General features: G+C 42.3%; 1 protein-coding gene across 5 annotated transcripts in view; it reads left to right on the plus strand.

The window, feature by feature from the left end:
• The window catches only part of LOC134164551 (phospholipid-transporting ATPase FetA-like), an 83,415-nt gene that overhangs the window by 45,837 nt on the left and 21,483 nt on the right, over nucleotides 1–16,095 (plus strand). For all 5 annotated transcript variants that reach the window (XM_062620433.1, XM_062620434.1, XM_062620431.1 and 2 more), the window contains exons 7-14: nucleotides 1,155–1,227; nucleotides 1,428–1,498; nucleotides 2,661–2,743; nucleotides 7,243–7,401; nucleotides 8,371–8,459; nucleotides 11,025–11,221; nucleotides 12,389–12,597; nucleotides 14,713–14,756. In XM_062620433.1, coding sequence (XP_062476417.1) covers nucleotides 1,155–1,227; nucleotides 1,428–1,498; nucleotides 2,661–2,743; nucleotides 7,243–7,401; nucleotides 8,371–8,459; nucleotides 11,025–11,221; nucleotides 12,389–12,597; nucleotides 14,713–14,756 — 925 coding nt within the window. The remainder of the gene's footprint in view (nucleotides 1–1,154; nucleotides 1,228–1,427; nucleotides 1,499–2,660; nucleotides 2,744–7,242; nucleotides 7,402–8,370; nucleotides 8,460–11,024; nucleotides 11,222–12,388; nucleotides 12,598–14,712; nucleotides 14,757–16,095) is intronic.

The following is a 16,095-nucleotide window of genomic DNA, read 5'->3' on the forward strand; positions in this document are numbered from 1 at the left end:
TTTAAAGGGTTGCTATGAAGAAGCTGGAGACTCCCTTTCTACAAGGAGTCTCATGGAAAAGATGAAGGGTGATGGGCACAAGTTACTCCTGCAGAGATTCTGGTTAAACACAGAGAAAAAAATTTCCCAATGAGAAAAATTAGCCATTGGAATAATCTCCTCAGGCAAGTGGTGGATTCCCCAACACTGGAGACTTCAGCTGGACACAGTGCTGGGACATCTAGTTCAGGTCGTGCTTTGCCTAGAAAGGTTGGGCCAGATGGTCCTTGAGGTCCCTTTCAACCTGATGTTCTATGATTCTAGGATTCTTAGCTAGGCACATGTAAGCAAAGCATCTGCATTGACCTTCCTGACAGCCAAGCCCACACAGAGTCAGATCTGTTGTTCTGGCCCTTAGTAGCACATAGAAAAACTAACCCTGGCTGGCAATTATCCCAGGTGTTTGTAAAGTCTGTTATGCAAAGCAGAGAGTTTTTGCCAGAGAGAATGTAAGCTGTTTAGGAGAAGGAAGGGACTAGTCAGTCATAGAATCGTAGAATAGTTAGGGTTGGAAAGGATCTTAAGATCATCTAATTCCAACCCCCTGCCATGGGCAGGGACACCTCACACTAAACCATGTCACACAAGGCTCTGTCCAGCCTGGCCTTGAACATTGCCAGGGATGGAGCATTCGCAACCTCCCTGGGCAACCCATTCCAGTGCCTCACCACCCTCACAGTAAAGAGCTTCTTCCTTATATCCAATCTAAACTTCCCCTGTTTAAGTTTTAACCCGTTACCTCTTGTCCTATCACTACAGTCCCTAATGAATAGTCTATCCCAAACATCCCTATAGGCCCCCTTCCGATGCTGGAAGGCTGCTATGAGGTCTCCACGCAGCCATCTCTTCTCCAGGCTGAAGAGCAGCGCACATATTGCTATTGTGGGGCTTGGTCTCAGTGCTGCACGGGTCACCCTGTTACTGCTTTTTTTGTATTGTGTTGGTCCCTTAGCTTAGTAAGGATCAGGCTGCATCATGGCAGACCCTGCTCCATCTCATCAATGGCTCAAATCCTGATGGCACCTACAGTCTGGCTTCAGGAGCCAAGCTGAGTATCCTGTGTTCCCTAAGTGGTATTTGCTTTATGTGCCTACTTACTAGGACCTGTCTTGCAGGTTAAAGGATGAAAAATGGATGAATGTCCAAGTGGGGGATATAATAAAACTAGAAAACAACAACTTTGTGACGGTGAGTACAGCTTTTCTCCATCCTGCTCTCAGTCAGTCTCTGTAAATCTCTGTAATTACTCTCACCACTCACAAGAAAATTAGTCAGTGGTGATGATAACTGCCTCGGAGACCTGCAGTGTGCAGAAACCACAAGTAGCATTGCAGTGACATGCCTTCTGACCATGTGAATTCATGCCCAGTCTGTCTGTCTGTGTTCAGGCTGATCTACTGTTACTGTCAAGCAGTGAGCCACACAGCCTGACGTACATCGAGACAGCTGAATTGGATGGGTAAGTAAGCCTGGCTCTTGAGTGCAACCACTACTATCAGTGCAAGATCAAATCTCTGGTGACCCTGGGTGCTGCAGGCTTACCTGCAATATCTCTGGTAGCACGCATTTCCTAATACATAGAATAAACTTTGGGTAGGTATCTTGAAAAATAACATCTTCTGGTGGATACTTTTGGCCCCTTTCAGTGCAAATACCGTGTGAGGAGGGGACTTTATCATAATTTCTTCTAACACAGAGAGTTAGTTAGAAACCTGTTCCTGCAGTATCACCGATCACTGGCAGAAGCTTTCTGTTTCTTGTATTTGCCCCTTAGTCTTTTCTCTTAGCTGGATTATCCTGGTGAGATAATCACAATGAATACCTCCAGTAATCTCCTTTGGACCATAATATTATAATATTAATGCGTGCACACTGCAAAGGCTTCCAATCATTGCTTGCTCCAGGGCATAACTGGCCAAAAGGCAGAGAGCTGCAACTGATTTATATAGAGCTCTATTAATTTATATAAACTGGAGCTGACCATCTTTATGGCCCAATTTACATTACCTTTTCTGCATTGCCTGGACCTAGCATCAGCTTGAAGAACTAAACAAGACCACAGGTATCAAAAGTTGTGTCTCTCCTAGGACTCTACAGATACCCCTCTGGATTTTCCCTATCTGATTTCTGCTGAAAAGGAGCTTGTAGTTCCTGGCAGATGATTTGTGAACACTGAACAAATGCAGTGTTTCTTTGACACTGCATTTCAAACTTCCCATCTACCCAGTTTCAGGATCCAGGATCAGAATACCGTAGGAGAAGATTCAGAGCTCTCCTATATGCTCAGATACCTCAGGATTCAGTGTGGTGTGAGTGGCAGGATGGACAGGGAGATAGATGCTCAGGGAGCTGAGATGCCTGCTCTTGTATTTGTGAAAAAGAGAAGACAGAGCCACCGTTTTTGGCACCATGGTACCATGTTCAGAATTCCTCTGGACCGCCTGTCTTTGCCACTGAAAGAGACAACTACATCCTTTAGCCGCATAAAACAGGTACATGGTGGCATGGTCCCATCAGATGTCTCGGGAAGAAGGCAGTCCTCAAGAACAGAAAGTAGCTCTCGGGGAGCTTTCAGTTCACATATGACTTTCAGCTCATGTTTCTGTCTCATGTTATTACAGTGAAACAAACCTGAAGGTGAAGCAGGCATTGACAGTCACTGCAGAGCTTGGAGAAGATCTTCAGAAACTGACAGAGTTCAATGGTGAGTCTATATAGAAAGTTCATTTTCCAGAAGATCTGCAGAAAACACCAGATTCCAAACAGTGCTTGGGAGTGCTGCTTCCTGCTGGGACTCCTCTGGTTGCAGGAAAACTAAATGGGCACATTGCAGTCTGTACAACAGATACCAACAGCATATGTAGAGAAAGAGGTCCATCTCTGCTTGCAGGTCTCAGTGCTAGGCATGGCTATAACCTGAAACTGCATTTGTGGCTATTTGTCTTCTGGCTGCACACTTTTCTGTATCATTTCTCTGTACATGTTGAAACTGCCCACCTTGAACCTCAGTAGAAGAGTTCCTGTAGTTGCACAGTAGAAACTGTATTCCCAAAACTTCATGCTTGATCTCAAAATAATTTCATACTGCACTTTTATATTGATGCAGCAATGCTGATTCATCAATTACATTTAAATTCTGAGCAGGGGCACTTCCCAGACACTGTGCAGATCTGAGGACTAACTCTGTGCACTCAGGACAGATGACTGCTTCCCAGCCTGATGCCTCACCTTGCCAGCATTTCTCTTCTTTCTCAATGCCACAATAAAGACTGCATTTTGAGATATTTAAAGACAAGCAGTGCAGATGTGGTTAATGGGCAATGTGTCCTTTCTTAGCACTGTTTTGTATAGCAAATTAGGATGGGATGGGATGGGATGGGATGGGATGGGATGGGATGGGATGGGATGGGATGGGATGGGATGGGATGGGATAGGGTGGGATGGGGTGGGATGGGATAGGGCGGGATGGGATAGGGTGGAATGGGACAGGATGGGATAGAACAGAATGTTTCAGTTGGAAGGGACCTGCAAAGATCATCCAGTCCACCTGCCTGACAAATTCAGGGCTGATGAAAAGTTTATGTTGTTAAGGGCATTGTCCAAATACTTCTTAAACACTGACAGGTCTGGGGCATCAACCACCTCTCTAGGAAACCTGTTCCAGTGTTTGACCCACCTCTCAGTAAAGAAATGCTTCCTAATGTTCAGTCTGAACCTCCCATGGCACAGCTTTGAACCATTCCCACACATCCTGTCACTGGATACCAGGAAATATATAGCAGCACATACACAGAAAGAAGCCAGACCTGTTTAAAACAGAATGCTCCATGCTCACACATCATCTGTCTGCAGAGAGAGGATGGGGGAACAGTCCAAATGGTGTTAGTCATGCTCTGCAGTGCCCTGGCTTAAATACAAGGGCACAATTATGGGAAGAGCAAGTATGGAATGGGTGGAGTGAGTGCTGCTGTCCTTGGAACATCTCAAGGACTGCAGGATCTCAGGAAATACTTTTAGATAAAAAGCAAGAATAATTAAAAAAGAAAAATATTTTTGAAATAACCAGGTGATTCCAGGACACGTGGTGGGGACTGTTTATGGTGAAATCATGCAAAGGCTTTTCTTCTGCCTTCTACATTGAGGTTTTACACAATGGTGTGCATGGTCTCAGCTGAGTGTCAGCTCAGTAAATCAGAATTTCTCTAAAGTGACAGCTGAGGTTCTGAGTGTTGAAGGTCTTGAGAAAGATGGTCTTACAGGTGCAGTTAGATGCTTTAGGTTTATAGTGTCATGGTTTAAGTCCGGTCGGTAATTCAGAACCACGTAGTCGCTCGCTCGCTCCCCCACTTCCTTCCCCCCCAACTCCTGGAGGGATGGGGAGGAGAATGTAAAGAATGTAACTCCCACAGTTGAGATAAGAGCAGTCCAGTAACTGAGGTATAACACAAACCACTACTGCTGCCACCAATAATGATAAGGGAAATAACAAAGGAAGAGAATACAACCACTCACCACCCGCTGATCGATACCCAGCCCGACCAAGCAGTGATCGAGCCCTTCTGGGTAACTGCCCCCCGTTTATATAGTGGGCATGACGTGCTGTGGTATGGAATACCTCTTTGGGTAGTTTGGGTCAGGGGTCCTGTCTTTGCTTCCTCCCAGCTTCCCCTCCTCCCTAGCAGAGCACGAGACTCAGAAAGTCCTTAGTCAGACTAAACATTGCTGAGCACCAACTAAAAACATCAGTGTTATCAGCGCTGTTCTCAGGCTGAAATTCAAAACCACAGCACTGCACCAGCTCCTAGGAAGGAGAAAAAATGACTGCTACTGCTGAACGCAGGACAAATAGAGTGGTATGCCTTCATTATTTTTTTAAGGTGCTGCACTGTCAATTTGTAAGCAAAATCTTTAGCTTCAGTAATTTTTCAAACTTTTTTTGCATAATGCTTATCTAAGGGTACATCTTGAAAGTACGTAACGAAAAAAATGTTTCGAAATCTTTTGGAAAATGAAAACCTTTATTATCAGGTATTTATTTATCCTGTAAGTCTCTATTTTAGTTGTTTTGTAAGTAAAAGTGGCCTCTTCACAATACTTACACTGAGTAAAATGTTTCCCAGGATTATTTATGTTTAGCAGAGTACTGGGAAGAGTGCCTGGAATCAGACCCAACAGTGCATTTCCCTTAGCAAACGTCTGCAGAAGTATTTAAATATTTATGTAACTCTTTATCTAATTATTTCTTAAGACAGGAAGAGAGGAAAGGGTTGAACAGCTAATACAGGCACTCAGTGGAATGCTTAATGTGAGTTGTGATCTTCGCTGACACTGTGATGGTTCAGATAAGGAAGATGCTTGCAAGGCACTGAACTTCTTTATTTGATTTTGGGAACTGGGACATGAGAAAGGAAAAAATACTTTCCAGTTACCTACTCCTTATCACATGTAGAACTGGCGGTCCTTAACACTTTTAGGTGAAATGCATTCCAGATTCTTTCTTGCTGTTCATGGGAGGAAGAGACATGAGGCATGGTACCTTGCTGAGGTACCTTCAGCTGCAGGTTGCCTGGGGGCAATGCAGGTATTTTGGGTGAATCTCCAGAGCTTCTCACTTTTTTATGACCAATGTAATAATCAGGATCTCTTCTGATAAAAAATCAGCATATCAGTAACCCAGACTCAGCTACTTACTGGAAAGCAGACATAGATGTTGACACACAAGGTACTTGCATGGGGATTGTCCCACAGCTGGGATTAGGAGATGTACAGTCTTCCTGGTGGGGGATCACACCAAGGGCTTGGTTCACCAACCTGTTGTTGTGCTGTGTTTCAGGTTGCACCTCAAAGACTGTTTCATCTGTGCTTTTCAAAGGGTTGCAAGGGCTGCAGTGAGACAGGCCTGGTTACTATAGACTTCTAGGAATGACGGAGCACAGATCTGATTGCTGTTGGATTAGCTAAGTGATAAAACAGAAGACCAGCATAGTCATTAGTGTGAGCTCTGATGTCACAGCTGTCCCTGAACTTACTAATCACTTCATCTTTCACGTCTGATGATTTGTCTGAGCTAGGGTAGACCTACTTCTCTATGGAAAGAACATCCATTCTTGATTTCAAAATCTGCAACAGTGGAGACTACCACAATGCTTAAAGTTGTATTTTTCTTCTGGACTTCTCTAGGTTTTGTTTCCAGTCTCTTGAGCCTGGTGTGTTTTCCCTGAGAACAGCTGGAAGAGCTGTATTCTCTGCAATGCAGAGCCTGAGTTCAAAATAACTTTAATGTTCCTGCTGATTAACTGAACAGATTGAACTCTTAGATTCCCTTTCAATAGGCATATTTGTATTTTCTAGTTCTTTTCAATACATACATAGGGCTCTGGTTTGAATCATTAGATATCAGATGTAAATGTTGATTTGAATAATATTTTTTGTACCAAAGTGCCTGTGTTTACAATATTGTGTGAAAATGTTTTATTACAAGAAATAAATATAAAGCATGGAGATAGAAACATGGTCTCCAGTCACTTACAGCATCAGCTACATTGCCAAAGAAGGTAGCAGTATTTTTTTCATTTGCCTCTGGGAGTTAAGTTATAAAGCAGGTGAACAATAAAAAAAAAGTGAACAGAGGCACCTCACTTAATTACTGTTATGCAGCATTCAGGCTATGACTTTTCTCACTTGGACTCCCGCATAGAATCATAGAATCATAGAATAGTTAGGGTTGGAAAGGACCTTAAGATCATCTAGTTCCAACCCCCCTGCCATGGGCAGGGACACCTCACACTAAAAAGTTTTAAAGAAAATGCAATAGGAATTATGTGAGGTTAACACTTTTAGTTAGTTATCCAGTGATATCCCACCACTATGAACTTGCTGGGAAAGGACTAAAAGTGCATTGCTGGGGCAACATTTCTTCTCATCCACAAGAAACTGTAGAAACTTTGTTTTAGTATTCTACCAGTAAAATATTGCCATGTTAAAAGAATAGGATAATTCCAAATTCATTGTGATCCTTTAAATTATGACATGAATATGAGGAAGAAGCAATATGCCAAAGCATCAGTAAATACAAGATGGAAATGGTAGGGTCAGGAGTGGACTGCAGCTACAGTGTGAGATTTGGAACAGCTGAGAATGCAGTATTGACTGATATCTTTCTGGACCAAGATTTCCATCTTTGTCTGTACCTTCTTTTTATAGGTGAAGTCAAATGTGAGGCACCAAATAACAAACTGGATAAGTTCACAGGAACTCTTACTCTTCGAGGAGAGAAGTATGCCCTGGACAATGAGAAGATGTTGCTGAGGGGCTGCATTATTAGGAACACAGAATGGTGCTTTGGTCTTGTGATTTATGCTGGTAAGTAGTAAAAATCAATATGTGAATTGCAGAGCACAGCAGGAGTAGTAGGGAAGTATATCGCACCCAGCAAACACGAAGGAACCAGGTATTTTCCTCTTTAGGAATTAGGTTTCTACCAGGTACAAGAAAAAAAGCAAAACAAAACATGAGATCCCTTGGCTCAACTCTAGGCTGGAAATTATGCATATTACAGGGGATTTTAATCTGACTTTTTTATAATGATCTATAAGAGAAAACTGGATTAAAAATGCTACATTACAACATCCAATTGATTAAGTATTTAAGGAAGCAGAAGTAGTCTTTTATTTCAGAAATGCATGCTGCAAAGTACTTGAGAGAAATCTTGGTCCATCAGCTTGAAAAAAATAAAAGAATTAAATCTGTTTAAGAATTAAAGCTGAATTATATCAGCCTTTGCTAGCACTCAGTGGGCCAACTGGAACTTTTCTTTCCCCCCACACTTGTTACAAATTTTTCACTCTTAACTGTTATTTGATTAAAAAAATCCCTATCATTTCTATATGATTGTAATCCATACTGGGATATCAGTTATCAATAATATTATTGTAGACCATTAGATCTATGCTTTTTACAAGCATAAACCTTCTATTGTTTCTCTACTGCTGTGGACATGTGAGATGGTGTATAATATGTCACCAATAACAGAGCATTGTCAGGTATTCTGTGAAAAGTAATTAAACCTGAAAGGGAGGATTGACTGCTGAAAGAAGAGATCAGGGTCAGAATCCAGAATTAATGGCTATATGTGACTCTTCATACAATCTAAGGCAAGTGACTTAACCTTCTTTGCCTAAGTTTCCCACCAGCACTGTAAGCTGTATGTACCTGCTTTCAAGAAAGCTGTGATGGGTAGTGATGCTGTAAAGTACACGGGGGTCTCAGAAGGAATCAGCTTTATAACAGCTAAGCTTTATTACTAAAATTAAGGGTGTGTTTCATCTCCAGGGCCAGACACCAAACTAATGCAGAACAGTGGAAAAACAACTTTTAAACGGACAAGCATTGATCGGCTCATGAATGTCCTTGTGTTACTGGTAAGTCTGATTTATGTATCTTCATTTCTTCAGATGTATTCATAATTTCGAGGTGCTCCACCTGTTTTTCCACACAAATGAGGAAATATCAAAAGTGACTAATGATAAAAAGAAAAATTATGCAGTAATTTGTTAGCAGCCTGAGTTCTGCAGCACCTCTGCCAGCCCATCTTGGAAAGCAAGGCCGTTACATTGGCAGCATTGAGGACCTTCTGAGCTTGTAATTTACTCTGATTTTCCTTGTTCTGCATTTTTTGTGAGAATCATTTTGAAGACTCCAAATGCCTTCTTTCTCTAGTAGTTCTGTCATGTTCTATTTAAATGAACATTAGCAGTTCTCCCTCTTCCACCTGATTTCTTGGCATCTCTGCTGACACCTGCACAGGACTTGGTAATTGAATTTGTTAATTTACATGATGTAGCTCTGACTTAACACATTATGATAAAATAATAGACATGGTCTCATTAATACTCAAAAACTGGTGTTTTTAGCAGCTGGGAAATTTGAGAACACTAATCTTACATAGCAGGCACTCAAACTGGAAAACAGATCTGATTTGAGGGGAAAACTTGTCAGTGGTTTTAACAAATGGCAGAGAAATGGAGTAGAAGAAAACTGAATAGGGAATTTGGAATTTAGTGTTTGAATATGATTTGCCAAATCTCCTTTCACAAGTCAAGAGTCCCACCCAGAGATTCCAGTCTGCTTGGCCTCACTTCATGAACACAAACAAGATGAGTTTACCTCCTGGCTCTGTTTAAAAAACTGAGCAAGTTGCAGCCAATTGCATCAGCCTCTGCCTGGGTTCTTGGGCTCTGATGGAGCTAAGGGTGTGTTTTTCTGCTTTACGCATTTTAAGACACCTAACATTTTGGTGTCTGAGTAAAGCTCTGTCGTACCCTCAGCACCAGGCTCTTTGCACGCCCAAGGGAATATGGCATCAGGTCCTTCCAGCTCTTTGGGTGTTGAAGGTCACAAAGCATGGTCATAAAAAGAGGCAGTATATTTTCCTCTTGAGTTTAGAAATATAAAGCTGCCACCACTTGCTATAAATAGCTTATTTTAAGTGTAATGAAACTTGTTCCACATTAACACAGACAAAGCTGTTTTGTGGCTAATTGTTGATAGAACTCCCAGGCCCAAAGCAGTATTTAAGCAGGGCTCACCAAAGAAGTCCTGGTTAAATGTTGTCCTGGTCTATCCCAACAAGGGTTAATGAGTGAATCTTTCCAGATGGCAACCATTGATGTTTGGAAGTGTTTCTCAGTGATCTAAGAGAGAAGTGAATGCTCCTCCACTGGGAAAGCACTAGCCATCTCCAGGAATTCTTTTTCTTCCAGAACCTGGTTTTCAGGAGGCCTGGGGGAGCATGTTTTCAGAGAAATAGGGATGTCACTTTCATCTCTTAAATAACTTTGTGCTTCAACACAAAGTGCCAATAAAAAACCTGGGACAGTCCAACAGGAAATGTTTGTTGAAAGTCAGCTGCTTTACAAAAATCCTACCCAGTCCTGCAGAGGATCTTTTGGAGGCAGTGCATGGGCAGGACCAAGAGGGATGATGCTCATGCTGGGAAAACCCATGACCAGGCACAAGCCTATGTTCAGGGTTTTTTTCACATCCTTCTCTTGCAGGGCTGTGGTTATGATTACAACACCCTGCACGCAGTTGTTTCTCCACACAGAAATTAATCTCCAGGGCCACTGTCAACTGCTCAGTTTTTTGCAGTTGTCTCAAACAGTACATTAGTGAACTTCGGGTAAGCATGATTATTGCACACGAGTTGAGTGAGCAGGATGATTTGACACGCCAAATATATATAAACCAAAATGTACATAAAGCAAGTGCGCCTGTAGGCAAGATCTGCTGTGATACGGGATAGTTCAGCTGCTGTCTTGCCCTATATGTATTTCTGTTGCTGAATCACACATTGAATTTCATACGTGTATTGTGATATTCTACAAACTGAAAATTTTTAGCCTGTAGGGCAGTGTGGAATCATTCAGGGTACAGTAGTAAGATCTTCTAATTAACTTCTTTTACAAGAAATTTACAGACAAGTTCTGCAGAGAGAAGTAACAGTTTTTACTTCACCAACAGAAGTATCTATTAAAATAGATAGAAATGGTAGGAAAAACTATGATACATAGTATGATACACAGTACCTGGAGGACCAGGTAAGGTCCTCCAGGCAGTTCCTATTACCAAGTTGCAGCCAGATATTTGAGGACCCACAGCTCAACTCTATTGAGATTGGATGTTCTGAAGCTATCTGCCCATGAGCACCTTGTTTAGGTGTCAGCTTCGGACTTAAATCCCATGCTGTTTGAGGTCTTGTGTTACCAGATTGCCAGACTCTGCACTGTGTAATTTTGTCCTTGAAGTAGAAGCGTCATAACTTCGCTGGTTTTCTTCCTTCAACCCTATGAACATTTTCCTGTGATTCATGCTGTCCAATCCAGTTTCATAAGGGTCTTCTGATTAACCTGTATGTAATAAATTCCTTGTTTCTAAAATGCAATGTTTCCTTTTTTGTTAATTTTTTTGCTTGTTTTTTTTCACAGATCTTTGCATTTCTAGCACTGATGTGTCTTATTCTGGCCATTGGCAATGGCATCTGGGAGTATGATAAAGGCTACTACTTCCAAGTCTACCTGCCATGGGCAGAAGGTGTCAACTCTGCCTCCTACTCGGGCTTCCTCATGTTCTGGTCATATGTGATCATACTAAACACAGTGGTGCCCATTTCACTCTATGTCAGGTATGTGCTAGGAGCTCCTTTCATGTTTCATCTTAGAATTTAGACATTTAGCTTTTTGCCCTAGTTGGGAGCAGCATTTTCCCTAAACACAAATGCAACCTCATTGTGGATGACAGCACACAACTACAGCAACACTTTTCTTATTTCTGCTGCTTTGGAGGTCTTTAATAGGGTTGGAGAGGGGAGAGAAGTGAGTCCTGAAAGAGAAGATGGTTTTACATTTAAAGGGTAGGTGTAGGTTTAGGATGCTATAGGAGTAAGTCTGAAACCTGTGATTAGCGTCTTGCTCTCTCCCACTTGCACTGCCAGAACAAAGTGAATGCCATGTTTTTTGCAGTGGTTGTAGGGCTTGTGTGAGGAGTGGATTGCCAGGTAAGTACGTGAAATCAGGTTGAGAATCCATAGTACTTGGTGCTACGTGAGCAGAGTGAATGCTGCCACTTCCTGGAGGGTATAGTGCTATGTTGGTTATTGCAGATAAGCAAGTAGTAGTAAAGAGCAGGCAATGTGTCCATGATGCTCTCAAAACTTGACTGTAGGGTGTAGGCTAACTAGACCGGTGTAGTTTATCATTGGACCTAACTCTTCAGACAACTTTGCTACTAAGACTCTCTTTGGTTTTGGTAAATATGAGGAATTAATCCCATTTCAGGTCAGTATGTCAGCACCAAAGTGTAAATTCATGTAATCTGCGAGCTGATGTGTCTTCTTGGTTGTACTGAGCTACACAATGATTTGCTTGTTGTAGAGCTCTGTGTTGTTTGAGCTGTGGCTCTGCTCTTCCCCCAGCCCTGGGGTCAGCCCAGCTTGGAGCCCTGCTGGAAACCAACCCCATCTAAGCATCACTCCCAAAACTGCACCTAGTGAAACCCATTGCTCCTGCCTTGTTTCTCAGTCTGGAAACTTCAGAAACTCTTCAAATACATTTGTAAGATGTTGCTTTAGAAATAAGGAATTCGCTATAAACCTAACAGATCATTTCAGCGTGACATGCTTCATCATTGCATATAAATTGCATGGCTACAAGCCATTTAAAGACAACCTGATGAGTACACCCTGTCATTACTTTCAAAACTGTCTTCTAATCGCAGTCGTTAATGGTCATGCTGAAGATAGTGTCCCTTAAACTAATCAATATTCCATCACCTTCTCTTTCTGTTTCACCAGTGTAGAGATCATACGCTTGGGTAACAGTTTCTACATTGACTGGGACCGTAAAATGTATTATCCACCGAAGGACACACCGGCTCAGGCCCGTACCACTACACTCAATGAAGAGCTGGGGCAGATCAAGTACATCTTCTCAGACAAAACAGGAACTCTCACTCAGAACATCATGTGTTTCAATAAGTGCTCCATCAACGGCAAATCCTATGGTATGTCGTCTATCCATCTTATTCTCCAAGTTTTATTCTGTTGTGTGCCTCTTTGTTCACGGAGACTAAGTGTGATATCTAGAAGAGAGTGTCTTGAAAGAAGCTGCAGTGATCAAGCGAAGGGCTGACCATCAATGACATCACTTGCATATCTTAATAACCATTTTCTTATCCCTTGTTTCTCCTTTTTACCATCTTTTTACCTCCCTTTTTCTGCCCCAGTAGCATCCGAACTAAAGAACTAGCACCTCATTACTTTTTCCTCATTGGTCCCAGTTTTACTACATCTGTACTCAGATTTGGTTTTTTTTTCTGATACGACTACCTAGGTAACAGCCTTTTATGGTACTGTTGACATGGTTACCCAGGTATTGCTAAGCTCGAAAAGCATAAAGGGGAGTAACTAACTCCCCCTTAACCACTTGTGAAATCAGCCATTCCTCAAGGGGTTATCTGCAAATTTCGTCAGCCTCTCACAGTATCATCTCTTACATTCAGCAATTTCTCAGGTCATGAGGAGAGGTTTTCCACATCCCGTTCAGGAAGCTGAACCTTTGGTCAATGGTCAATGGCCTTGTCCTTTGCTTTTAAGCCCTGACATACTTCACCTACCAGAGAGAGAAAAGTTTGTAGGGAGCTGGAAAAAATGGGAAACAAAAATTCTTAGCTCTGTTAGATCCTAACAGAAAATGACTTAGAATGGCTCCCACATTGTATGGCCCCGGGCAGTTTTCTTCATACTGCTCAAGAAGTGCTAACAATTCGCAATCTGACTAATTGGCTGTCACCATTAAATTCCTCAAGAGAAATTAGTCACATCTTATTCAGAGATTGATGCTTGTTTTGCCTGTGTCAGACCAACTGATGACTAGTGTACCAGAAAGCATGTCTTTTTTTCCTCAGTGCTATCAGCTAGCCTAATAGAAGAAGTTGTTTCTTCCTATAAATCTTGTTTTGTGTATATTTGGAGACCAGCATATCTCTAACAGCACTACTATGCTAGCCAACATTAGTGCTGCTAAACAGTCTGAAAATACTGTCTGTTCCTTCATACATTCTCAGTTGAAGTTTCCAAAGTGGATGTCACCACTAGGATAGATACAGGGATGGGGTTCAAGAAATGAATGGCAAATATTTAGAGGGCAGAAAGTCTACTGCATATAGTTTTTTAAATGCTTAGCTTCTTCTTAGGAATGTGCTTTGAAGCTGCTACTCACAGGCATATGGGAAAGCCATGCCAGAAAGTATGAGTTAGTCCTGCTGCCATGGAAGGTACACGGGAAGCTAGAGCTTCCTATTGGGAATGAGGTGTCCAAAAGCTTCTCAGTTACAATTCTCAGGGAATCAACTGATGTGCAGGTCTCAGGAGATATGACTTCTCTCTGTAGATGAGTTTCTTCTACACTCTCATGGCCTTTGTGAAGAAGTACAAGTACCTACAATTGACTTCGGTCACATTTGAGGTTGCTCATGCAGGTATGGATCTATCATTCATGCAATTCTCTGCATTTTAGACTTACTTCAATGCAGCGTTGAATCTGGCTGGGCTGAGCAGAGTCCAAATCTTCCAGGTGAAATTATTCTTCAGGTAAAAGAAGTTCCATTAGTGTTTTCTGGAGATGACATGTCTTCCATTTCTGTGACCAGATCATCAGTTCAGGGAAAATGCACCTTGCTACCTAGACACATGAAGAATGGGCTCTGTAGTTGTTCAGGGACTGTTGTAAACCCAATAAGATCCAGGAGCTGGACTTTGTCTCAGGGAAGGTACAAGAGAAGACATTCCCTGAAAGCACCTTCATTTCCCACCTAGCATTACATCCTTTCTGGGTTCAGCTTGAGCCAAGTGTTCTTTACCCAAATGCCAGTCATTTTTATAGTAACTGCTTTGATGAATCGTATCAATCAGTTTCTATGTTAATCCATGACATAGCACAGAGACTGACTGATGCTTGAAACACAGTCTCCAGTGACTATGTCAAGATATTTACACTTACTGAAGCTTTTCAATTAGATACTAGCTTCGACACACTTTGACCAATTTTTGTTGTAGAGAAGCTCAGAGACTACACTTACCTGGAATTTGCATCTATAACCTGTCTTTCTTGATTGCAGGTGATGTGTACGATATGTCTGGGCAAAGGATAGAAATAAATGAGGTAAGTGCTAAAGTGCTATCAGGATCTGAGCTTTCACTGAACCTGCTGCCTGCCTAAGTGCTAATGGACACAACCTACACAGGCATAGTTCATGCTCTTGACCCTCCAAGAACTGATGCTCTTGACCCTGACAACAGGGATGTGTGTTACTATGGATGTCAGAGGATTGCCAGCATTACATTCCCTTCTAATGTCATTCAAACCTGCAGGCTGGGTAGCCTGAGTGCCCACTGTTCCCTTAGCTTCACATGACACCCTTGTGCATGCACAATTCCTCTTGAATATTTGCCCTTTGATGTTTGTTGGAAACTTGAACATTGGTGAATTTTATTATCCCTGGCAGTTAATTAAAGCTTTTGTTGGGAATCAGTGAGTTTAGTTCATGTTGCTAACAAGTTAACTGTCAAATTGCCCCTATGTCTGGGCATTGGGAAGTTTGAAAATAAGTGACTTTTACGTTTCTCTCTGGCCCCTGCTTGCTGGCACAAACCCACATGTCTTGGATTTCTAAAATGTCCGAAAACTGCAGTAATCCCAGTAACAAACATCAAGATGATGATGAAAATCTCACTCCTTATTCCAGTGCTTCATTTCCAGGCCATTTAAACCTTAAATTACTCAGTGAAATTGCCCATTTGTGCTGAGCTCTGTGCCTCCAGACTACCCTTTCTCAGGCAGCAAAAGGCAAAGGGCTGACTTGCTTGGGGAGACATGCTTGTCTCCTGCCAACTGCCTGCCCAGCAGCTCCTCCTGCCCATGATACTCACGGGAGCAGAGCCCTGCTGCCCACATGGTGTGGCAGTACCTGGACCTTGCTGCACAGGGGAGTGTGCGTGGGATGGGTCTGTGCTCTTGTGGTAAATCTCAGCTTGCAGAGGTCAAAAGGATGCCTCCCACCCTTGGAAACAATGAGCTCATAGGGGATGGGGTGAGAGCTGGAATTGTCCTGGGCAGGCTCGACAGTGCATTCCTCCATGACACATCATGCTGTGAGCTTCTGGCCATTTCTCCAGTATGTTCCCCCCTGCTTGGGGCTTCTTGTGTTCAGACTAAATGTGCAGTGCCTGCAGAGTTGAACATTCACATCACTTCTCTGTATAACTATTTTTTCTATAACAGGATTTTTTCTTGCTTTGGTAGAACAGGGTGGAGAGCACAGCCTTTTGAATTGTTTTAAATTGGGCTTCCATGTTCCACTATCACAGGCAGCCATTGACATCAGGAGTATGATGCCTCAAAGCAGTCATGTGTTTAAGGCAGGCTCTTCTTTGCTATGAAAATCTTTTGTTGGGGAGTCTGTATCTGTAGGAGCATTTGCTCTTATACAGAGAGGCATCTT

The sequence above is a fragment of the Pezoporus occidentalis genome, unplaced genomic scaffold, assembly GCF_034315485.1.
Source record: "Pezoporus occidentalis ecotype Australia unplaced genomic scaffold, CSIRO_AGI_Poc_V1 ctg220, whole genome shotgun sequence".
In the NCBI taxonomy this organism is placed as follows: Eukaryota; Metazoa; Chordata; class Aves; order Psittaciformes; family Psittacidae; genus Pezoporus; species Pezoporus occidentalis.